The sequence below is a fragment of the Phyllostomus discolor genome, chromosome 3 (genome assembly GCF_004126475.2).
Source record: "Phyllostomus discolor isolate MPI-MPIP mPhyDis1 chromosome 3, mPhyDis1.pri.v3, whole genome shotgun sequence".
NCBI lineage: Eukaryota > Metazoa > Chordata > Mammalia > Chiroptera > Phyllostomidae > Phyllostomus > Phyllostomus discolor.
In genome coordinates, this window is record NC_040905.2 from 180,352,350 (window position 1) to 180,377,251 (window position 24,902).

Genomic DNA, 24,902 nt, shown 5'->3' on the forward strand with positions numbered 1-24,902 from the left:
TCGCTACAGAATTCCCATAATTACTGGGTAGGAGACTACCTGGCTTATCCCAGATTTTTTTTGTAATATGAATTCTCTATATACAGTATTCAAAGTTTCCATATTTTATTTGCATATGGACCACTGTTCTGTTCACAAAAGATGTGTATTTGAGTGGTTGTTTTCCAGCTAAGATCATTAATGGCAATGTCCCAAATACACTACACATTGGCAATCTAGGATATTTGATGGATAAAACACAAGTGGTAATGGAAAACCGAAAAACAGTATTAAAAATAAAGCAATTCACATCATTTAATAAGATCATCCTTTATTAAGACATTTTCAAGAAAATTTTCAGTTCCTTTAATGAGATCCTTTTTAGGAATCTCCAAGTGCAATACAAAGTTTATACTTTAAATTTCTCTCTACAGTAAGCAATGTTATACCAAAGCTTAATATTTTCTGTATGAAGATTTTCAAGGGACAGAGACCGAAAAGTCCTTCATTTAGCATTTGTGAACACCCACAACTGTATTTCATACAGAGAAAACAAGGGAGCTTTCTGACTGTTTTCAATAAAAAGATAGTCAAGGTGTATTTCCTATTCAAAACCCTTAAAATCTACTTCTTTTAAGACTAAACAAAAATATATATAAGAGATTTTTGGTATGTAAACAGTTCCTTTAATATCTTTCTGGTTGCAAACTCTTGAGCAGATTTCCAGGTGTAGTGACTAGTCAAGAGCCAGAACAGCAAAGTCCACAACTTCAGTTCCACTTCCTCATCTACCATTCTACATAAACAAGTCTGCATAAACTTAACCTCTCTGAGCCACAGCTGCCTGCTTTGTAAAACTGTGACTCTCCCTTTTATATGTCATAACAGAGAACTGCATTAGACAATTCCTCCAAGCTGTTTATAGCTTAAAGATTTACGAAGCTGAGGTTTTATCTCTTCCTACTCTTTGATTCCTTTCTAATACCTCATTCTGTTTCGGCTATTTGAGTCAGAGCATTTTCTTTTGCTTTTCTTATTTTTAAAAACATAAAATAACACCTTTTCTCCCATGTGATATTTTCATAAGTCTCTCTAAAGATAGAACATGACTTTTTCCTTTCTAAGTCTTCTAAAGGTCCAGGTCACAAATGTCCAACAGAATATATATCTACACACACACACACACACACACACACACACACTGACCATTGTGATATAACATGAAGAAAAGAGGCTTCTGGAGGCCTAAAAAGCACCAACATTGCCTAAATGCATTTGAATGGGGGGAAAAAACCTTTTAAATATGTTGGTCAGTTTGCAACCCATTCTATATGGCCATTAAAAAACAGGCCTGCAAGCCAACAAAGGCAAAAGCCCATTTTTCCAAGTAGAATTTTCTATGCATACTTTGTATTTTCAGACTAAATATTACTGTTTTATTTTTCCTTCAAATTTATGACTTTACTTCATTTCTGTAGTTATTGTTCATTAGAAAGTAACAATTTTCCTATGTATAGATATCACTGCTACATAGACAAAATCTATTCACCTTTTAGAAAAATGTATAATCACTTGGAAGCAGTTATTATCAAGCATGTAGGGCACTCAGAAAAGGGTTTTTGTTTTACTGAATCTAAAAGGCAAAGCTTTAATCTGTACTTTTGACTTTCTAAACTTAGTATCTCTCAACCTGTCTGTCATGTTCACTCTGCAGAAAGAGAAAATCTTGGACTACCCTCTGATCCCTCTGTGGCCAGAGATATATGTAGCCTATATTGTGCTTTTACATTGAATAAGATTATTTTAAGTTTCATATTCTGTCATTTATATTATGGTCCCATTCATTTTATAAATACAGAACTGTGATACATAATTTAGAGATTATATACACACTACTCAGATATTATAATACAGTCTCCAGGAGAATATGATCACCCTCTTCTGTAAAAACCACCAATAGGAAATATGGTGCATCTTACTAAAGTAAAATAAGCCTTGTGGCAAAGAAAACTCTTAAAGGGACCAATATACACACAAGTGTTGAAATTGCCCAAATATTGCAACTGTAATCCTTAAAATAATCACATTAAATAAGCAGAAACTACAAAAAAATTAATAAATGGCATTGCTGAAAATAATAGCTCATTTGGATGAAAAAGACATTGCTAACTTTGGGTTGGAACTTGACAAGCTGTAACACATTACCGTGGCTTCCGGCTTCCACTTCTGACATCGTTTCTAGGCTTGTCAGGTCTTTATGAAATAGTCGTCTTACAGTCCTACAGCCTCTTCCATCTTGCCACCTATATCCATCTTCACTTTCTTGAAAGGAGTCTTTTCTTGGTCGATTTATAACAGGAATTCTAGGTCCTTGTTTGTATTCTCTCCAACTCTCTGAATTACCAGCAAATTCATCAGATAGCCACCTTTTACTCTGATCTTTGTGGTTGTCATTTATCCAAGCAGGTTGACTGTAAATTGGATTTTTAAATGCATATGGATTGCTGGAAACAGCATATGGTCCTTTTCTAGGGGTATTTCCATAGTTTCCTGGTGTTATTTTTTTCTTGGGAAGGCCTTTTTCCATTTTACTGCAATGGCCTTTAGTATAATCATCCATTATCAAATAATCTTGTTGAGGGTGACTCCTTCTAAAATCCTCATCATCTATAATCCCTCGGTCTTTAGCACGCTTCACAAAATAAGGTTTTGCTGCATCTCCCATGGTCTTTGACTTCAGTTTTCTTACTTTGCACCTGAAAGAAAGCATTTTGGGGAAAAATAATCAACCTGTAACAAGGTATTACATTAAGTGTACAAAATATCACACATGTATAGATGCTCAAAAGACTATGAGAAACTCCTTTCCCCCCTAATTTCTATCACATTCCAATAATCGGTGCATTACACTACAAGTTAGAAGGCTTAGTCCTATGACATTCTTCATGAAAATTAGTACTTATTATTTAACATGATGATTAAATCTGTGAATAAAATAAGTTCCCTGTAGTCTTGAGAACTGTAGTATAAAAAAGTTACTTATACCAAGTTAGTAGGCTTTTACCTATATTGACAAAAGCACTTCTCGTAAAAAAAAAAATCTTCATCCCAAGCCTATACTGTTAGAAAACTCCCGAAACAGTCTTTTTTAAAAAGTGGCAATTACTTTTAAGTGTCGTACAGAGCAACCGAATCTTTCTCTGAACGTAGTACATCCCAGAACTCCACGTTTCCGTCCCTTCTGCGCACCCAGGGGACTCGGCTTACCTCACCACCACTATTCAGAACGACAGGCTTCGATCGCTTGGGCTACGGAGGGTCTAAGCTGCCAACCAAGATTCCGCTTTAGTCAAAGGGGCTAGATTTCCGACTAAGCAAAAACTCCAACTATCCTCCCCAAGTCCTCATTCTTCAGCCCCAAACAAGTTTGGTTTTGTCTCGAACTGCAATTTTCCCTCCTCGATACCCATCTGATCTCCCCACCGCCGATCCGCTTCAGTTTCCACCCTTTGGGACAGGAGGCGGAGAAAAAGGAAGCATCCCCATACTCCTGGCCACGAAGCCACCGCTGGTACCAGGAAGCAGGAAGTGACCTACCTCCTTGATGGGTTCTGAGGTCCCCCCAGCTGGATAGGGGGCCCAGGCCGAGTGCCTTCACCCAAATCCCTTCTTCTGCCTCTGCAGTGTCTGACACAGGTGAAGATGTGGACTCGAACTCGAGAGGTCGGTCCCCACTGGCCTGGGGGCTTCAGGGTCCCCGCAACTGGGGCAAGGAGGCCGGCAGTGGATGGAGCCAACGTAACTCCTGGGCGGAGCCCGCCCTCTAGTCTGGGAACCAGAGAATCTACCGGAGACCAAGCCTAGGGACGAGTCTGGGAGGGACGCCAGGAGAAGACGCTTGAAACACTTACCACCTCCGCAGCGGTCCTCCGCCTCTTTCTGTCCCGGCTGGGCTCCCACTCTGTGTTTTCCTTCGGTCCTACTTCCGGCGCTCAGAGCTGTCTCATTGTGCGCGATTGGGAGCCGCCGGTGCCCCTGCTGGAGAACTCCGCCGCTCACGCCGGAAACGCGCGCCCCTCCCGAAGGGCCGCCCGCTGCCCCGCCCCCTTCCACAGCGCCCCGCCCACTTCCGCCGCGGCGGCTGTGAGCTAACGCTTCAGAGTTTGAGCCTGCAGTCTGGCTGGGTTAATCCGTTCACTGTTCTTCCTCGCTCCGAGCTGACCTCACTTTGGTCTCCTCGCTGTCTTGGGCTGTGAAAGCAGCGGGGAGGCGTTGGGAGAAAACATCTGGTTCTCGGAGAGGGATGCGGAGCCTTTCAGAACGGGCGCAGTCGCCTGCCGCGTTAGGCTCGGAAGCTCGGCTTGCTCCTGGATGCCCCAGGTTGCTTCCAGGGCAAGTGCAGCCTGGTTCTGAGGCCTCGTGGCGCTCTTAATATTTTTCTGGTAATTCCGAATGACTAACGTCTCAGGGAGGTCTTAGTTACCTGTCCTGTAGAAATGCCAGCGTTTAAACATCCGCTGTTCACCCAACTTTCAGTATGGTCATAGGAAATCCTTTGCCTTTTTTCTTCGATTGTGTCCGTAATTAGTTTTACTTAAAAAAAAAAAACCACAAAAAACAAGATGGAGTTTTGAAGAATATGTGTACTCTAAAAGGATGATCGGGAGATTTTGTACTCGAGTTTTTGAACGAAGATTGGATACCTGGAACTAGCAAACACCCTGGAGCGTTGAGAAAATGACAGTTTTTATTTCTCTGCTTTCAACATTTAAATTTAAATTCATGAGATTCGGTGAGCCTTCGTCTTGGAATAATTATGAACACATGTACTGGCCATTGCCAGGCACTGGTCTGGGGGCTTTATAAATATTAAATCATTTTCCTCAAAACAGCTCCACTAGGAAAATATCACCATTTAAAGTGGGGAAATAGTATTTATGGTGAAGTAAATGGCACCTTTGGAATCAAAACCCTAACGAGGCAACGTCTTTTCTACAATAACAATGTTTGTGCTGAAGGTGTTTTAAAAACATGTTGGTACAGCTTTTGTATAATGCCATATCTAGATGCTCTGGTTCTGAAAACCCGTAGGAATCAAGCCAGTGATCTGTTTGACAGGTAGATAATGGTCTTGAGGAGTCCAAACTGTGGTGAACATGATTGCATTGTGGAACAGTAGCTTTCCCACACCCAGTGGAGTAATTTTTTTAAAAAGATTTTATTTTTCAGAGAGAAGGGAAGGGAGGGAAAAAGAGAGGAGGAGAACAGTGATCGCCTCTTGCACCGGTGACCTGGCCCACAACCCAGGCATGTGTCCTGACTGGAAATCCAACAGGCTATCTAGGGCTATGGAATCCGTTTGTAGACTGATGTCCAACCCACTAAGCCACACCAGCCAGGGATGCTCTCTATATTATTAATCAAAGAATATTGATAGTTAATGTACCTCTTTCCATATTATATACTGCAGTGGCAATTTAAATTGGTCTTGGAACCCTTAAAATCCAGTTGAAAAGTTTGGTTTAGTTTTTTGTTGCTGTCATTACTGGAGGGACTACTGAGTTTCTCAGAATCTTTGTGGTGATTGTTTCTCCATCTACACATATTTCCAACAACCTGAAGCAAAAATTTCAGGGCTTTTGGTTCAGAGGGCATTAACACTGCTCCATACGTTACAATGAGTCTTTTCCTCTTGAACCAGAAGTTTAATGTTATGATACCTGTTCACAAGCTAACCTTTAACAAACCCCATGCCAATGCTATTTTTCCTGTAGGGCCATGAGGTCAGAAACGCAAAAGTTGTGTTCATAGCTTTGTCAGACAATTTTTTCCCTTAGTGACTTTTATCCACCATATTAGCTAATTATATTGACTCCTTCGTCCAGAGTCCAATGACCCATCACCACTTCCACTGCTCCCAACCTGATGTTAGTCACCACCATGGCCTCACTGCATTGTTGCAATCATCAGCTTTTATGTTTGTTCTCCTCATCTATTCTCAACACTGTAGCCAAAAAACTTGTGTTAGAATCTGAGCCAGGTTATTGTTACTGGAAAGGAACCTGGCCTTGAGCAAGCCAGTAGTTTGTGGTTTCTCTTTGTGTAGGAAAGCTTTCACAACAGGAGTCCACGTGATTTTTAGAGGAAGTTTATTAAAATGGGACAGTGAAACAAGGAATGGCTTATGATATTGGAAGCAACAGGGGAGCCTGATCAGAGCTGCCTTGGCTCACTAAGAAGTCAGAGAAAAGGGGGCCTTGGGAACAGGGGCAGCGGGTTAGCCTGGGGTAAGCTGCTGCTTCCTACTGCTCCCTGGTTGTAAGCCTTGTGGAGTCCCTTAGAATTTAGGAGATGCATGCCTGTGAGGGAAGAAAAGGGGGAGGGAAAGGCAAAGTCATACTCCTGTGAGGGAGAGCACAGGTTGGGACTTTTGGTGTTAGAATTTTTAAAGGCTGGAGTTTAGGGGAGGTCTTTGGGGGAGGATCTCAACAGAACATTCATTAGTTTTATGCTGATACGCCAAAATGAGATTTATTCCCTAAACTTCATCTGTCCTTGGGCGTGGTTGGCAAATGGCACTAATTGGATTTATGTGCCTTATCTCCCTGAGTAGGGTGTTTGAAAACTGGGGGAATGACAGGGGAACACAAGAGTTAAAGATTTTAGCCTTGGCTGGTATGTCTAAGTGGATTGAGTACTGGCCTGAGAACTGAAAGGTCAGGCCACATACCTGGGTTGCAGGCCAGTCCCCCAGTTGGGAACTTGTGAGAGACAATCAATCAATGTATTACACATTGATGTTTCTCTCCCTCTCTTTCTTCCTCCCTTCCCTTTTCTCTAAAAATAAATAAATGAAATCTTAAAAAAAAAAGGCTTTAGCCTTAGTCGATAGGCTTAAGTGATTAGTGCATGTGGAAAGCTGTTATTCCAAAATTATGTACCTTTTGAATAAAGGCTCCTTTCCTTTTTCACCAAACCTCCGCCTTCAGGATTTTGCCTAGAGGGTGGCAGCAGGCACCAGGACCCCACTTACTGTTCGGTAACAGCAATGGCAACTCAGATGGGACTGTGGAATTTCCCAATGTCTGGGAGTTTCTCAGTACGTCTGCTTGAGGCGCTGGTTGCCTAAAAACACCTGGCAGATGGAAGGAACAAAACTGGAAAGGAGACAAACTCTAAGAAGGGGTGAGGATCACCCAGTTTTGGGGGCCATGAACCAGGGTCTGGGTGAGGACTGGCTGAATTTGGGGGGCCATTGCAAGATCAGTTGGTAGAAGGCTTGGTTGTGAGCACTCGTTTGGAATAATGAGTTTCCCTTCTATGTTTCCAGTTTGCCTGCATCTTTCTGGTCATAGCTTTAGGCCTATATGTCTGAACCAATAGGGCTGTTCTGTGTTGGCTCCTGGAAGAGAGCCTACCAGGTAGAATTTTAGTGAACTGGGTTGTGTACAGCCATGATCCAATGTCTAAGGAGGAATTAGTTCTTTATTGTAATACTGGGTGGCCTACATATACTTTAGAATTGGAAGGAGGGGAGGGAATGGCCACTAAATTGTTTCCTAAATTACTGTACCATCATGCAGTTGGATCTGTATTGCCAATGGTGAGACAATGGAATGAAATCTGCTATGTCAAGGCATGTATATCATTACTTAACAGGGTTTCACCAGGGGCAGAAAACCTCTTGATGGTGCAGAGAAGTGAAATGGCCTCAAAACTCCTCCCTGGTAGTAAGACACAGGAAGAGAAGGAAAATGAAATAAATCTCATTAATGCCCTGAACCCAGGGGACACAGGATTAGTAGCAGGAGGACTTCCCCAGTCACCAACCCCACTGCTAAATACTCCTGAAATAGGGTCCAGAGAGCCAATGGCCCCACCCCTGTGTGATGAGGGAAGGGTCTCCCTCTCAAAGACCCATCAGGGCACCCAATTTGGCAAGCCAACATCCCTATTCAGAGCAAGACAGTTCCCTTTGAGGCAATATCCTATAAGTGGAGTAAATCAGGAAGGCCAGCCCACTGACCACTATTGGGCCCATACTCTGTTTTCCATTTCAGACTTACTGAATTAGAAAAATTCCAACCCCTCATACAGAGAGGAGCCTCAGAAACTGGGCAGATTTTATCATTCCCATTTTTGCCATTCATCATCTAAACTGGGCAGATGTACAGGCTCTCCTTAACATCATGCTGATAGCAGGTGAAATGTGGCTGATTATAAATAAGGCTAATGAAGAGACACAACACCTCCACCAAGAGAATCCCAATGAGACCCCCCAACCCAACTTTACTTTACATCTTAGTATCCTTAATTTGGTCAAAGTCTTCTTAAATCAGTCCCTGGTGAGGTCAACGCCATTAACCTTAGACTAGGGTTTCTCTACTTCAGAACTATTGGCATTTGGGGTTGGATAAGTCTTTGTTGTGGGGGCTGTCCTCTGCATGGCAGGATGTTTAGTAGTGTTCCTGGCCTCTACCCAATAGAAGCTTCCCCACTAGTTGTTACAATAAAAAATATGCACAGGTATTACCAAATGTCCCTGGGAGGACAATATCACTGCCGGCTGAGAACCATGTCTCAGGCTTTGGAGCCAGGGGTTAGAGTTGTCTTGCTTTGGGGCACTTGAGTTGCATGAGGGAAGATGGGATACAGAATAAAACCTGGGTCCCTTTAGGAAGGACAAAGGTGATTATGGGTAACAGCCAACAATGTTCACTCCACACCTAGGACATTTGTCTGTAGACTTTGGAACACATTTTGGCTTTCCTGTAAATTAGAATATGAGTGGGAAAATTGAAAAATATGTATTTAGAATGTTGATATTCGACCAGAGAACTTTCAGTCAGATTCAGAATATCAAGGACAAAGGTGCTCCTTCATCTGCCCCATGGATGGCAGAGGACAGAGAAGAAGAACAGTTGTATTGGGAGGGACACAACATTCCTGGGGCCATTGGGGAGCTCTGTGTGTGCAGATTTTCAAAGGCCTACCAGGTCAAGCTTGGATTGGACTTTTCTGACTTCTGTGTCTTGAGGAATTGCAAAGGACTAATGGAACCTCCTGCTTCTGCTTGCCAAATAGTCTCTTTGTTTAAATTACTAAAGGACCTTATATTTACAACCTAAGGTTTTGTGAAGTAAAAGAATTTTATTTCCAGTGCATGGTTTCAGGGAAAATAAATCTTAGGAAAAGTTGTGAGCTAGTGTACTCTAATAATTAAAACCTAGACTTTGCTGTTCTAGAATTAGTCATTTATTTATAATTATTCATTTCATTTTTTTCAACAAATGTTGAGTGTCTGATATGTAAGAAAAATAGACATAGCCCCAGTTTTTGAAGTGTTGAAAAATGTGGTAAAGGCAACAAATGTCCTAAAATTAAAAATTTAAAACTCAGCTTAGGAGAATGTACTCCCCCCTCCCCCCAAATTTTACTCTGGGGTCCACTCCCCTCTGGGAACTATGAGGAGGAAGGTTTGACTTGCTGGTTAACTTATTTCAGTCTTTTCTAATTTAAATTATACCCTTGATGGTTTGGTCTCTTTTGGACATATGCCCCATATTTCCTTCTCTACTTCCCTTGCGTGCCATCTGGAGATGTGATGGTCTGGAAAGAAGTGTCCCTGGATACACATCCACAGGCTCTTTGGTGGTCTTCTTCTCTTGTCTTCCCAATCTCTCTTTGCCTCACTGCTCACAGTCTGATGCTGAGGTCTGAGACGCATGAACTCATGGTTAGAACTCTCAGTCTAGTCCATCTCCAGTGCTTCGCTGTTGCTGACTTGGACCCACCCGGCACTTGATGTCCTCGTGTATCCGTTTTCAGACCTAGCCTCAACTCCCAGGTTATTTTCAGCATGGATGGTTCACTACTTTCCTCCATTGGCAATCTCCTGGTTACTTTGCCATCTGTTTTCCTTGGCACTTGGATTCTTTTCAAGGACACATAGAATTTCCAGTATGCCCGGAAATGCATAGAGAACATATTTCATGGCTCAAAGCTCTCTGTGTCTTTCTGTGTGTGTGTGTATACATATGTACATATATATACAGTATACACATATTTTTATATATACATATTTATATATGTGTGTGGTAAATATGTGGTATCTTTCTACCTTTTGAGGTTATTGCTTAAAGAGCTCTATTTAATTGGGCTAGTCAAGTGTTTATAAGGATTGGGCATTCTAAACTTGCAGAAAAATAAAGATTAACCCATTTTTTTGAAGCTTACATAATTTAAGAAAATCTGTAATGAATAAAAATTAGCTTACATTGTTAGTTTAATTAAAATGGACATGACTGTAGATTATCAACATTTAATATAACACAGGTAAACAACTTTATTCTACCTGGATTTACTAGTCAAATGAGTTCATGTCTCTGTTGCAAAATTTATAGGTAATACAAATAACTTGTTATGATGAAATGTTCATAAGTAATCTAATTATTACTTATGAAAAACATAATTATTAAGAGCAATTACATTAAATAAATGTAAGTAGGATATAAGTTTTTAGGTTAACTTTTCAAATAAGTTTCCCAGATCTTTTTGATAACTCAAAACCTTAAAATTTTGCTAAGTTAAATTAAATGATGGAAATTTATTAAATATCTATAACATTTTCAAATAAGAGAAATACTGAAACATTAATTGTTGCACAATATAGGGAGCTGATCCAAGTGGTGTGGGAATGTAGCTAGCCCCCACTCAGAAAGGCCAGTGGGGAGTGAGTCAGCACACAAAACCATGCCCATGGATAGGTTCTCCCGTGGGGAATCAGGTCTGTACCCAGGCTGCTATGAGCCTTGCTTTTGCTAAAACTCCCTCACCCTGAATTGAGGCAGCGACTGTTTACTGTGACTTCCTAAAATCTGAGCTAAACCTCCCAAGTATGGAGTGGAATCAGTTCAACCACTTTTCCCCTTGATCTGTAACATCCTTCTCTTTGAAGTAATTAGCAACATTCTTTCCTTTGTCATCTGTAAAAAGTAACCCCCAAAGCAAACCTATGCATAGCAAATGAGGACCATCCTGGATGTAATGTACACAGAGAAGCAATAACACTGTTATTGCTGTCCAGATAGAGGCTGGGGCCCTCTCTCTCTCGCTTAGAGAGTGGCCGTGCTGTCCCTCTTCTCCACAGGATTTCTGTAGTCCGTGTGTATTTGTTTCTCGAGGCCACAGCACACAGACCCTGCTGGCCAGGATCCACGCCAGCACATAAGTTTATTTATTTTTGGCTTTGGATTGCAGAGAAACTAATGATAAATTTGGGTCTGTTAGTAAACAGGGTTTGTGCCACACTCAGCAGTTTACTTTGAGAAAGCATGTTTCCAAAGATTATAAAAAATATTTATAAATTTGCCAAGCCAAAGAATGCTAATATATAAGATAGTTCATAAATTTTACTTCTTAGTTTTTACTGGAAATTAATGTTTTCAAAGAATAAAAATTACAATATATGTAATTGAAGCTATTCGAAATAATAAAAGAGTTGACTATATATAAGGAAAGTAGGATGTGTTTTTGGCTAAGGAAAGTTATGAAGAATGAAGATGCACTTTTATTAAGGGATATGAGAGTTAATTTTGTCTAAGCTAGAACTTCTGGTTATGAAGGATCAATTAAATGTAAATAAAAGATTGATGAGAGAGAGAGAGAGAAAGTGAGAATTTTACTTGTGCAAGCTGGTTAAAAATTGAGTTGTTATTAAAATGGTTTTAAAAATTAAGCTTTAATATCAAATGTGTACCCAAACAATTTTTTTGTGCATCTGCTAAAAGGATTTTCATTCATCTGCTAAAAGGAAGAAGTTTTTGTGGGCTGTTGGCCTGCTCCTGGTAAGAGAGTGTAAAAAGTCTTTTCCTTTTCATGTAATCTTCTTAGAATGCAGAGGGTTTGTGTTTTATCAAAATAATGTCCTGTGTTTTGTGTTGTCTTAATCAGGTCTTTGATTACTTAGGAAAACTGAATCTTCTCAATAGTAAGTACTAACCTCCTGTGTTTGTGTTTGAAACTTGTATGTCACTTAGGTCAAATAGGTAATCCAGTATTGTTTCATAATAATCTCTGGTTCCTATTTAAGTGTTTTAGAGCCTTTTGATATTTTTGACAAAATTCTCAAGAATCAAATTCTAAATAAAGTTTTTTCACCTCACACCAACTTTGAAATTTCTTGGAGTGCCCCCGGAAACTCTCAAAGGATTTGTTTCTCTCCTCATAAAAAGGGACCTATTAAACTAATTAGACTTATCTGGTATATGAAATTACATGGGAAGCATTATCAAATGAGAGATGATAAACCTTCTTAGGTTATATTGTATGGGCTAATATAAGTTGTTTTAGAAATTGTATAAAATTCCTAAAAATATGGTGTGCCCTGGTATTATATTATCACTTATAAATATAGTTATTATGTTAGACTGTTACATCACAAAATAACCAAATTTCCTTGTCAGTTCCCTTATGAATTCTAATTAGATTTTAACAATGGGCAAACTTACTACTATTGTCTTATCTTCTGAAATTATTATTGTCAAAGACTGAGGCTCACTAAAAGCACTGAGTGTATCAGGGAAATGCCCTGGCTGACTGCAGTGCAAAGGCAGCAACCACAAAATCTGTAAAGACTGTGGTACCTGAATGAAGTCCGTTCTGCTTCTGCAAAAATGACCCTCCATTGCCAGATTTTTTCCATCCCGATGTCCTTGTAACATGGCACCAATCTGCTCCTAAATCAGAGAAATCAAGATGGGTAAACAATGGCTGTAAGTTGAGCAAATAGTTGAGAAATGGAAAATGTCAGCTTGGGTCTACCTGGCTCCCTGGCAAAATGCATTTTTCAGGTTTTTGCATTCCTTCACCCACCACAGTGGATTTAAGAAAGATGGTTTTGTCCTAAGAGGCCTCAGACCTGCTCCCTCTGAATGCTTTGAGCACCTGCAACCGGACTTCATTCAACTGCCACTCAGTGTGGGTTAGCAATATGTTCTTATTGTTGTGTGTGTGTTTTCTGGATGGGTTGAAGCCTTTCCCTGCCATGAGGCTGTTGCCCTAACAGCAGCAAAGGAGCTGTTAGAAAATGTGTTTTTACTCCTATGAGATAGTTACTGGTAGACAGTGTCTGCTGGAGTATAACCTTCTGCTGATCCCTTGTCTTATTCTAGTATGAGCAACTACTGAAGTCTTTAATGTGTTATGTGCAAGCCTATCATTAACAGCTTAAAGGTGCTTTCTATGACCAGGTTCAAGGTATCCTGTGGGTTGGTTACAGGCAAGAGCGTGGTGACTGGTGCTCTGGAAACACCACCATAGGATAGCCTTTGAGCCCCATTGAAAGGGACCTTGCCAAGCTCCCTGACCACTGACACTGCTGCCAAACTAGATGGCGTGGAGCCTTGGGTATGCATCTCGCAGCTAAAGAAGGCTCCGTGTGTCATGTGATCCTCTACAAATGCTGGAAACACTCAAATCAAATTGGTGAGGAAGAGAAGTAGCTGACATCCATGTAGACTGCTTCTGCCCAAGATGCCAGATAAAAGACTTTCTACTTTAGCTAAACAGGAAACGCTTTCTTTTTCCTTTCTTCAGCATTGGTCTGGGAAGATACTCCATCATCTTTTATCTCCCAGGTTATTGCTGGAGGTAGTCTCTGGAATTTAAAGCAACTTTTTATTTCAGGTTAGGAGAAAACCTAGCTGACTGCTGGCTTGAATGGACAATTGTGTCCAACAGTATTGAGCAGAGCCTCTTAGATTATCTAACTGTGCTCCTAACTATTCTAGAAAGGACCTGCCGGGAGAAATTCGTAATTCAGGAATTCCTTTGGCAGGGTCATATTTTCCTGGTTAGGAATAGATACAAATGGAAATATGGTCAGAAATCTCTCCTTAACTCTTGGAGGCATCGTGGATTTCATTACCAAGGCATTAACTGTCCAGCAAAGATCCTTAGACTCTGGCCTAAGTTGTTTTTCATAATAGGACAGTCCTTGATTAGCTTTTCACTAGGCAAGGAGACATCTGTGCTGTGGCCAAAACCACCTGCTGTACCTCGGTTAGCACTTGTGGGGAAGTTGAAACTCAGTGTTAAAAGAACACTCAGCAAGCCATTTGGTTTAAGGGTGTCATCCTTCAGTTGGGGTCTTTCTTTGATTGCTGTGGGTCTTCGGGACTATGACTCTCAAGTGGACCCCAAACATTGAAAATGGTTACCCTGCTTCTTGGTATCACCATGCTCTCCTTGGAGCATTTTATCCTCTCAAATACGTTAAATGCACATTTGCAGTCACTGCCAAGCAAATGATCTCCCAAAGACTGGAATGTCGAAAAGGGAATGAAGAAAAGGCCAATTTAAGGAATATGAACCTGAAACTGTGTGACCTGTGAATATTACAGGGGTTAAACAAAACTTGTGACTACCACAGAGAGTATCAGAAAAAGCTAAAAGAACTACAAAGTGGTAGTTGAGAGTGCTCTAATGTGTTAATTTTGATCACATCTCAGGCCAAGAGTTCAACCAAAAGGAGGAGGTTGTTAAAAAGAAACAGCATACTCAAATGGAGTCAGTTGTGGTAAGCTCCACCAAGACTTAATACCTAACCTAATTACAGTTTCAACCTCTCCCAGGAGTGGAATTTTAAACCAATCAGTCTGGAATTTCCTGATGAAGCTTAGTGAAGTAACCTGCTTGATAAGACCCCACTGCCTGAAGGAAGATGAGCTGGCCTGAAGTAATCTATTCTTTTTTTATTCTTTTTGAAATAATCTACTCTTTTACCTTTTTTGCCCCACCCCCTTTCTGCCTATAAAAACCTTATGTACAACTCTTTCAGTGTCCTTCTAGTTGCTAGGTGGGATGCTGCCTAATTAATCACTTAATAAAGTGTTAGATCTTCAGATTTACTCAGTTGAATTTTGTTCTTTAACACCTCACGCCCCAGAGAGCCACTGTTTCTTTCTGAGTTCTCCCTCTCTGAGACCACCCTCTGAAGCTGGGACTTGGTGGTCCTGGGCTCTGCTTCTGTTTTTCTTTGATCTTGGGCAAGTTATCTTTTCTCCTGGGTATCAGTTTCCCTAACTGTAAGCCAGGGACAAGGAATGTGAAGTCAAGTACCCACAATTTTTTTTTCAATTTTTTCATTGCTTTTTTGGTGGGGGGGGAGTGGAAGGAAGTGAGAGAAACATTGTTGTAAGAGAGAAGCATCAATTGGTTGCCTTCTATCATGCCAGGGCTGGGGATTGTATATACCCAAATCAGGGACCAGACCCACAACCTAGTAAGTGCCCTGATCAGAAATTTAACCCAAAAGCCTTTGGCTACAGGGTGATGCTCCAACCAACTGAACCTCACCACCCTGAGCTCCATGATTTTTTAAAAAAAGATTTTATTTACTGTAGAGAGAGGAGGAAGGGATGGAGAAAGAGAGTGATAGAAACATTGATGGGTTGCCTCTTGCATGCCCCCAACTGGGGACCTGGCCTGCAACCCAGGCATGTGCCCTGACTGGGAATCAAACCAGTGACCTTTTGCTTTATGGAATGATGCTTTATGCCTGCTTTATGCTTTATGGAATTTTGCTTTATGCTCAACCCACTGAGCATACCAGTCAGGGCCTGGGCTCCACTATTCTTGACTGACCACGAACAGTTCATTTCTTCTCATTGAGTAGCTCATTTTTGGGGGTGTGTCTTTATAAGTTTATGTATTTATAATGATTTGTTTTTATTGATTATTTTAAATGTACATTAAAAATTAAATGTTTTTGGATTTAAAATTTAAAAATTTTCAATCTACCATATGAAATTTTCATTTATAGTTGTAATATAAAATTTCCTTTTAAAATATTTGAATTAAAAATCAATTTAAAGAAAATTATTAAAGTTATAGAGATGGAAATAAGCTATGAAGATGATATATATTTGATTGAACGTTGAGAAGCATTAGACCTAACAGAAAAAAGAGAAAATGCCCAGGATTAAACACTGAGCCTGTCCAACATTTAAACATTAAGAAAAATAAGAGAAGCTGATAAAGAAGAACAAAAAATAAGAGGGGGTGCTTTAGGGCTTTAGTGCTAAGAGGGAATTAAAGAAAGTGTAACAGGTAAATCTTTATCTGGGATGTTCTGGCCTTATGGATGGAGGCTGTATCAAAAAGGCTACATCAAGACATCCAGGGATTCTTGTAGGAGGAGAGGATCAGCCTAGGCCAAAGCATTTAATGGTGTTCAGTGAGGTTAACACAGTGACTCGAGTTTCCAGAAGCAATCCCTCTATCATCTGCTGTTTTGGAACTGTTCTCTCCTGAGCCAAGAGGTAGAAGTTGAGAAGAGGAAAAGGTAGTGCAAGGGATGGGAAAAGTGAAGTATGGGGGAACCTCGGTTCTCGAACTTAACTCACTCCGGAAAACTGAGAAGCGATTTGTTCAGAAACCGAATCTCCTTTGTCACCTGAGAGACGTGGCTGATCATACAGGTATGAGCATGAAAGGGTTTTCGGGTAGAGAGAATCAAGGCCCGGAGTTTTGTTAGACAATCAAGACTTTTTTCCCTGAACAACTTCTGAACTGTCTTGGTTCTCAAACAGTTCAGTTCTTGACAATGTCTTGGCTGTCTAACAAAACTTTGGGTCTTGATTTTCTCTACCTGATAACCCTTACGTGCTGATACCAGTACGATCAGTCACATGTCTCAGGCGACAACAGATTGCTTCCGGAACAGTTTTCAGGAGCTAAGTTCCAGAACCAATGTTCCACTGAACTTAGAAATCAAAGGTGGTAGGAGCTGGAGAAAGGTTTAAAATTCAGTGAGAGAAAACAGCCTAAATTAGGGTTATATCAATTTAGGGAGAAAATATGGTTTCTAGGGAGAAATTATGGTTTGAAGAATAGTCTTCATTAAAGAAAACAGAATAGAATTTGATTAAGTAAATATAGTAATTAAGAATATAAATGGCCCTGACCTTGAACTGTCCAGTTTCTAAACTGGTGTGCCTTGACCCTTGGGTGTGAAATAGGCCAAAGTACCTCTCAGGGTAGGGGCTGCCAGGTAAAGCACAGTGTGTCCCAGGCAATATTTGGAAGGCAGCTATGCCCACCACTATACCACCAACGCCAACCCCAGGCAATATTTGGGATATACACTGAAACACTGTTCTGTAATTAATTAATTGATTATGTTCCCCAAATTGGCTATCTTCGATAACTCCTGGAGCATTCAGCCTGCTGAAGAGCATTTACTGCGTATCAGATTGTCCAGCTATGCTGTCTTCTGGCAGTGACTGTGTAAACAGCTCCCGTTTCTCCTCCCTCCCCCATGTTGTATTTTGAAAGATGTAAAACCTACAGAAAATTGATAAGAAATATACAATGAACATCCATATTCTATTTACATAATTCATCACTTTTCACATTTTTTTCACCTTTTCTTCCTTAAATCCCTCTGTGAACATGTGTATTTTTTAGCGGAACCATTTGATGGTTGCATACCCTCACTATGTATCTCTTAGAAATGAGAGTATTTTCCTGTATAGCCACAAATGCAATGATCACACTCAGGACATTTGGACATTTAATACTGACACAGTGCTATTTTCTAATAGGCAGTTCATGTCTAAATTTCTGCAGCTGTCCCAATAGTGGTATACTTTTTAACTTAACACAATTTTTTCTACTCAAGATTTGAACAAGATCCATACATTGCACTTATTTTCATGTTTTGTAGTGTTCTTTAATATAACACAGGTTGCCCGCTTTTTTTTTCACTCATGATATTGACATTTTGAAAGAGCCCAGGCCCATTCTTTTGCAGTTGTCTGATTGTTTCCCCATGATGAGACTTCAGTTAAATGTGGTTTTTTTTGGACAGGGATACTACATAGGTGATGTTGTATCACAACAGAGGACATATAATGTGACAGTGTGTTTTTTCCCCAAAGATTTCATTTATTTATTTTTAGAGAGATGGGAAGGGAGGGAGAAAGAGAGGGAGAAAAACACCAGTTGGTTGCCTCTTGCATGGCCCCAACTGGGGACCTGGCCCACAACCCAGGCATGTGCCCTGCCTGGGTATTGAACCAGCAACCTTTCAGTTCACAGGCTGGCACTCAATCCACTGAACTACACCAGCCAGGGCCAAAAATGTTGTTTTAATGAAGGTAAGTTTGATCTTTTGGTTAAGGTACTAGCTAACATATTTCCTCATCATAAAGATTCCCTTTTCCCACTTTGAAATTAATAAATAACATGGGATGTGATACTTTGGGCTGTGTGAATATTCTGTTCCCCATCTTTCTCCCAGTGGTTTTAGTATTCAATGATGATTCACTCCTGAAATCAAATATTACTATGTTAGTTGTATTTTCTATTTCTATCATCCCTTCTATGTTTACTAGTTGGCATTCTTCTATCTTTGGCTTTCTCCAAATTTAAAAAATTTTTAAAAATACCAGTGTGGTCATGGATTCTATTTTATTAGGTGTGTTATAATCTGTTCCTATCATCTTTTTTGATGCTCAGTTTGTCCCAAATTTGGCAAGTAGCAGCCCCTTAAACTGGTTGTATCATCTTGACATATCTACCTCAGTTTTGAGCACTTCCTTGATTTCTGGCACAAGATGTTCCAGGTGCACCTTGAAATTAGGCATTTTCCCAAAGGGCTTGGGAAATGGTGTTTGGAAAGCAAGACCTGGGTGCCATGTGTACTCACTGATCTTGGCTGAAATTGCTTTTAGGTCCTCTCCACAGACACAACTAGGAAGCATGTTTAAAAAACCATTGGTTCATAATGATAGCTCTGATTGATACCCAGTTCAGTAGTATAGGGTCCTTTCTCTCATGCTGTTCCATTTTTGTGTCCTTGTTCTTCCACAAGTAACTCCCTGCTTCCTCAAAACACCAGTGATATATTTACTCATTTGCCCAGTCCTGCAATTGCCATCACTACCAAAAACAAGCCTACCAAGTTCAAGTTATTTTTTTTGTCCTTAGAATATATCTCACTGAAAGTGGATAGTCAGAATACTATAGGTTCAAATGTTTTTTGGACTCTTTTTTTCTTTGCAGTTGTGTTTAAAATCAATTTTATTTCTTTCACTTTCAGGTCTTTCTACCCCCACCCCCATCTTGTTGACTTAATTTTTTTTAATATGTAAAATGCTAATAATATGGTTCAAAACCCAAAACTATATAAAACATTGTAGTTGCATAGTTCCCCTTTCCATCTCCTTTTTTTTTCCATTGCCCCAGCCACCATAGGTAACCAAATTCATTTGTTTTTTTGGTTAACTTTTCTGTTTCTTCTTTGTAAAAATAAGTGGATAAATGTATGTAAAATATATATGAAATGTAGCATGCTTCCATTTTTTTCACTTAATAATAATATATTCTGAGAATCAGTTTATGTTATTTTGTAGAAATGTTTTGCACTTTTTAATTTTCCAGCTGTTTAGTACTCTATTAAATAAATGTACCGTAGTTTATTCAACCAAACTCCTACATATGGGCCTGTAGGGTGTTTCCAGTATTTTGCAGTTATAAATAATGCTGCAGTGAACAACCTCATGCATGTGTTTTCTTGTATTGTTAGAGGTGTATTTTCAGGGTAAATTTCTAGGAGTGGGATTTCTAGGCCAAAGGGTAAATGCATATGTAGTTTTGCTAGATATTGCCTAATTCCCTGCCATAGGAATTGTACCATTTTGTACCCACCAGTAGTGACTGAGAGTGTTCATTTTCTCTCAAAATCTGTTCAGCAGACTGTTTCTTCAAGAGCTGACATCTTGCCAATGTGATGGGTAGGATATAGCATATTATAATAGTTTTAACATGCACTTCTCTTTTTAGGAGCTGGGCATATTTCATATATCCTTTTCCTTTTAAAAGTAGATATAAAACATTGGTGATAATACTTGAACTGAATCTTTCAATGTGCTCAAATAAAATGAAACAAAAATTTCCTAATCAAAGACTCTCCCTCTGGGTGGTTTTATGTACACAAGATGTAGTTTTATAATGTGTTAGAGGGCAGTGACTTTCAAGATTAAGCATTGTTTTGTAACAGTATTGCAAAAGAGTTTGATATGTGAAGTTAAAGAAACATTATCTGAATGGAATATGTTGTGTATTTGCCTCTGCAATTTAGAGAAAGGTTAATAATAATATTGTTATTTGCTGTTTTGCTCTATTACAGAAGGCTCTCTAATTTTGTAGGGTCTGTTAGGAAAATTTATTATTCCTATTTATAGATGAGGAAACTGAGACCAATGAAGGTTTGGGGATTTACTCAAGATGATGTGACTAGTGAGTGACAGAGTCAGAATTAGATCTTAGGCTGTTTGACTCCTAATCCAATATTTTTAAAAGTAACTAAAGATCAAATACCAAATTATGAATTTATACACTGGGCATTTGTTTCAATGGTGGGTCAAAATTTAGGGTTTTTCTTGTGTGGTGATGGAAAATTCATTTAAAAATACTGTTTATTTAAATGAAATTACTAAGTTAACAATGTTTAAAATTTTTTTTCTTTCTGATTTTGGGCATGCTCAGTTATTGAGGCTAAGCAAAATTGACGGTCAGTGGAGATGCTGAGAAAAGTGGGGATAAAGTATAAACAGGGGTCTCATTTACCATTTTGAGGCTTTTTTGGGTGGGTGGGGGGTTCCTGTCAATCTCCCTTCAGTGAGTTCCCACTGCTCTCGGGACAGAGACTGGCTCCATCATGTGGTCTGCAGTCCCCGAGGAGCCTGGCCCCTCCCGGCCTTCCAGCTGCAGGCTGCCCATTCTCCCTAGGCTGTCTGTGCCTTGGCCACAGTTTCCCTTCTTTCAGTCCTCAAACCTGCCATCAAGGGCCTTTACACATATTCTTCTTCCTGGGCTGATTTTCTCTCCTTTCTTTACCCAGTTAATGTATCCTCATCTCTCAGTGCTGAGATCAAGCATCACTTATTCGGGAAGATCTGATCTCCCCGCCTGGGCCAATCTCTCTGTTATGTTCTCTCATAATACCATGTACCCCTTCTTCACAGCACTTCTCCCAACTGCAATTTCACAAATTTTTGTGCACTTACTTGATCAATGTCTGTCTCTCCCACTAGCGTGGAAGCACCGGGAGAGCAAGAACTCTGACTTTGCTCACCGTGGTGTTTCACAGCATAGCACAGTACCTGGCACATAGTAGGAGTTCAGCCAATATTGATAGTGGTGATGGTGTGCATGGCTGCATGCGTGCACAAGCACAGGCACTTTCCTGTGTTCGGCAGGCCACTTGCTTACCTTTGCATCTTCTCTCGGTTTTCTCGTCACCTCTCCATAGCTGCTTTTGACATTTTGACCCTTTAGTAGATTTTTGATTGCATCGGCTCTCTAGCTCCTACTTCTGCATGTATATTCTGTTTTGTAACTTATCAATTCAGACATAAAACCACTCCCAAGCCTTCATGGGTTGGCAGTTTGGTGAGAATTTGAGGAGCTATTTCCTCTGTCACTACACCTCCACCCATCATTCCACTGACTCTTCTTTCTTCTCTGTTTCTCCCTTCCAGTTCTTCTTCCTCTTCTACTTCAAGAGTGTCTCATGCATCTCATCCCACCCAGGGTGATTTTGCAGAAGCCATGGTACCAGCCAACATCCATGACCCCACAGGTATTCTCCTTCCCCAGATGGTCTGACCCAGCAAAGATAGATCTTGTGCAAGACGAATTCTACTACCAGCTAGTAAAAGTAGTTAATAATAAAAGGAAGCAGTTTCATTACGTTGTGTTAGACTGAGATAATTTCTGGTCAAGTTTGAAGGATATCCAGTGCCCTAGTCCATGCCATCTGGGGAGCATTAGTGGAGGGGAGGGTGAGAGGAAGTGTGAATAAGGAATACCTCTGTATACTTCCTGAGAGGCATTTCTGCTACTGCAGTCCTGTTGTAGGCCCTTCTAAAATTCCCTTCCAGACACTCCCTTCTCTCCCATCCCTACCCTCAGGCGAAACAGTAGAAATGATTACATTCTCAAGAGTTCCTCTGAGGACACTTGGGCAAAATCAGACTCAGGACAGACCACTTGAATTTCTGGGATCACCAGGTAGGACCTCCAGCCAGTTCAAGGACCCCTGACCTCAATATGCCATCCTCATTTCTCAGACACTTGATGTGTCTAAGTTTTCAAAGTGGGTACTTCTGCCATCTTCAGTTTTCCAGGTTTTGTTGCATTCCTCTGCCCAGAGCTATCCTGTGCAAGAATTTCACATGATGTGGCCTTCACTTTAGAGTTTGAGGTTTTGGTGCCCCTACCCAGACAGAGAGCTTCAGTTCTGTCCTGTACCAGGTGTTCATAAGTGTGAGTTTTTATTTAGATGAATTGACAACAATAAACTGCCAGCCCGTTCTACAACAACAGCCACTGGGCACGTTTTGTGTGCCAGGAGCTGCACCGTGGCGGTTACCTGCATTATTTCATGATCACTTACAACTGCCCTTTGACACAGGTGGGCAGACTATTATCCTCATCGTACAGGTGCAGAAACTGGGACTTAGGTTAGGAAGCTTGTCCTAAGACACACAGCTGTGAATCGCCAAAATTGAACCTCTGATCAACACCAAGGCTGTGAGCCCAAATGTCAGACTATTTGCCATGGCTGCTGGGGGGGGGGGTGGGGAGGGTGAGGAATGAAAACCTGTGTTTTGTTAAGTCAGCGGATATGTTTACATGTCTCCCTATAAACAATGAAGTTTCTCCATAGGAGTTACACAAGAAGAAACAGGAACTCCGAAAAGCACGTTGGTGAACTTGGCTCTGCCTTAACTTTTATTTTCTTGGCCTTTCAACTATTTTATATTTATCTACACATATCACCAACAGCTATCATTTTCACTGTATAAATGAGAAGTTCAAGTCAGGTGACAGGCCAAGGCCTCTAAGTGTTGGTGCTAACTCTTGCACATTTTCTTTCTCAGGGCAGTTGGCAGAGGAGCCCAGGTCCTGATACCTTTAACTCCTAGAACCTGCAGGTTTCTGACACACAGGTAGAGAGAGGTGCCAAAGAACCTACACTCAGACCAGAAGACAAAAGCACTTGTGAGCATTTCATGAATTTCCCTCAGTGTGGCTTCAAGCTACCGGCACACAGGCCCCACCAACACTCTTGATCTTCTCAGCTCTTCTGCTGAAGAATGTGGCCTTCACAAGGACAGGCCGTTTGGGAGCATTCCTTCCCAGAACTTTGGAGTAGACCGATCGCACCACATCAATGACGGGAGCCGCTCCGGCCTTGTTTTTGATGGTGTTTACCCATGTCTGCTCACTGACCAAGGTCCACGGTTTATCCAGGTCGACAGCGGGGCAGAAGCTCTGGTTCCTTTTAAGTGGAAATGCCTCATACCAACTTTTCCCAAAGTAACCTGGCGATACTTGTCAAAGTTATCCTGTGATGATGCAAGCCACCAGTATTACCTTGACCTCCCAGGGGCTTCCTGTACTTTCCCAAGTGGCCATGACTGTGGCTCACATGGCCCTGAAGTTCTGGTCTTCCTCAGTCTGGATGGCATGTTGGTGGCTGAGATGCAAAAGCTGCCTTAACTTTCAATTTCATTCATCAATGCCCTGCTTTTCTTTTGTCAGCATCTTTTTGTTACTCATTAATCAAAAAGCCTCAACCAGCTCCTTTGGAATAACTGTTTTTATAGTTTTCTAGAAAAAAAATCTGCTTCCCTTTTCACTTTTTCCTAGGATGTTTTCCCACAAAAGGCAGTATTTCTGAATTTGTATCATTCTAGGCACAAGAGGAACAGAAACCATTAATGGGATTTTAAAGGTTATTTACTTCCTTCTCCCTGCTAAACATACACACACATTGCTTTTGCATAGTCATTATTCAAAACGCAGACTTTAAAACTCCTGGCTGCAGGCAGTTGATAATTAAGATGACTTCAAAATATGTTGAGTTTGTGTGAGAGTAGAGAGGGGGTCGGCTGCAGTCTCAGGATACAGCACACTGTGGACGAATTCTGGAACCTGCTGGAAGATCAGAAAGGTTTATGCTGCAGGAGGGCTAATGACCTCCTTTCTAGAAACATGGGGTGACTCAGAATACAGATGTTCTGCCTTGGCATTTGTCATTATGTGCAGTTGTCAGGGAGTCTTTGAATCATCTGCTCTTATATGTTCGAGTGCAGCTGCTCCTTTTAGAACAATCTAGGACATGTCACTGTTGGCTTGGAAAGAGAGAATGGTTTTTCTTAAAAAAAAAGTACATTTTATTGATTGTGCCATTACAGTTGTCCCAGTTTTTCCCCCTTTGCCCCTCTCCTTCAGGTATGCCCATTCCCTCCAGCAACCTCCCCCAACCCCACCCTTAGTTTAATATCCATGGGTTATGCATGTAAATTCTTTGGCTTCTCCATGGCCTTTACTGTTCTTAACATCTCCCTGTCTGTTCTGTACCTAACCAATTATGCCTCTAAATCCCTGAAACTTTTCTGCCATTCTCCCCCTTCTTTTTCCCAGCTGATAACCCTCCAAATGATCTCCATTATCTATGATTCTATTCCTGTTCTAGTTGTTTTGCTTTGTTTGTTTTTGTTTTTAAGATTTGGTCGTTGATAGTTCTGTTGGTTGTCATTTTAATGTTCATAGTTTTGATCTTCTTTTTCCTAAATAAGTCCTTTTAACATTTATGTAATAAGGATTTGGTGATGATGAACTCCTTTAGCTTTCCCTGTCTGGGAAGCACTTTATCTGTCCTTCAATTCTAAATGATACCTTTGCTGGTTAGAGTCATCTTGGATGTAGGTCCTTCCTTTTCATCACTTTGACTAATTCCTGCCAATCCCTTCTTGCCCACAAAGTTTTTTCTGAGAAATCAGCTGATAGTCTTATGGGAACTCCTTTGTAGGTAACTCTCTGCCTTTCTCTTGCTGCTTTTAAGA

General features: G+C 40.6%; 1 protein-coding gene and 1 pseudogene across 8 annotated transcripts in view; both read right to left on the bottom strand.

Moving 5' to 3' along the window:
- TUT7 (terminal uridylyl transferase 7) overlaps window positions 1-4,052 on the bottom strand; it is a 52,593-nt gene extending 48,541 nt beyond the window's left edge. For 4 of the 8 annotated variants that reach the window (XM_036021803.1, XM_036021804.1, XM_028507256.2 and 1 more), the window contains exons 1-2: window positions 3,891-4,029; window positions 2,185-2,735 (exon numbers count right to left, since the gene is read on the bottom strand). In XM_036021803.1, coding sequence (XP_035877696.1) covers window positions 2,185-2,704 — 520 coding nt within the window. In that variant the 5' untranslated portion in view covers window positions 2,705-2,735; window positions 3,891-4,029. Of the gene's footprint in view, window positions 1-2,184; window positions 2,736-3,246; window positions 3,508-3,576 lie in introns of those variants that run through there. The other 4 variants (XM_028507263.2, XM_028507273.2, XM_036021802.1 and 1 more) reach the window with 4 other exon arrangements.
- Window positions 4,053-22,790: 18,738 nt separating this feature from the next.
- On the bottom strand, window positions 22,791-23,533 carry LOC114512395 (annotated as a pseudogene).
- Between the last annotated feature and the right edge of the window lie 1,369 nt (window positions 23,534-24,902).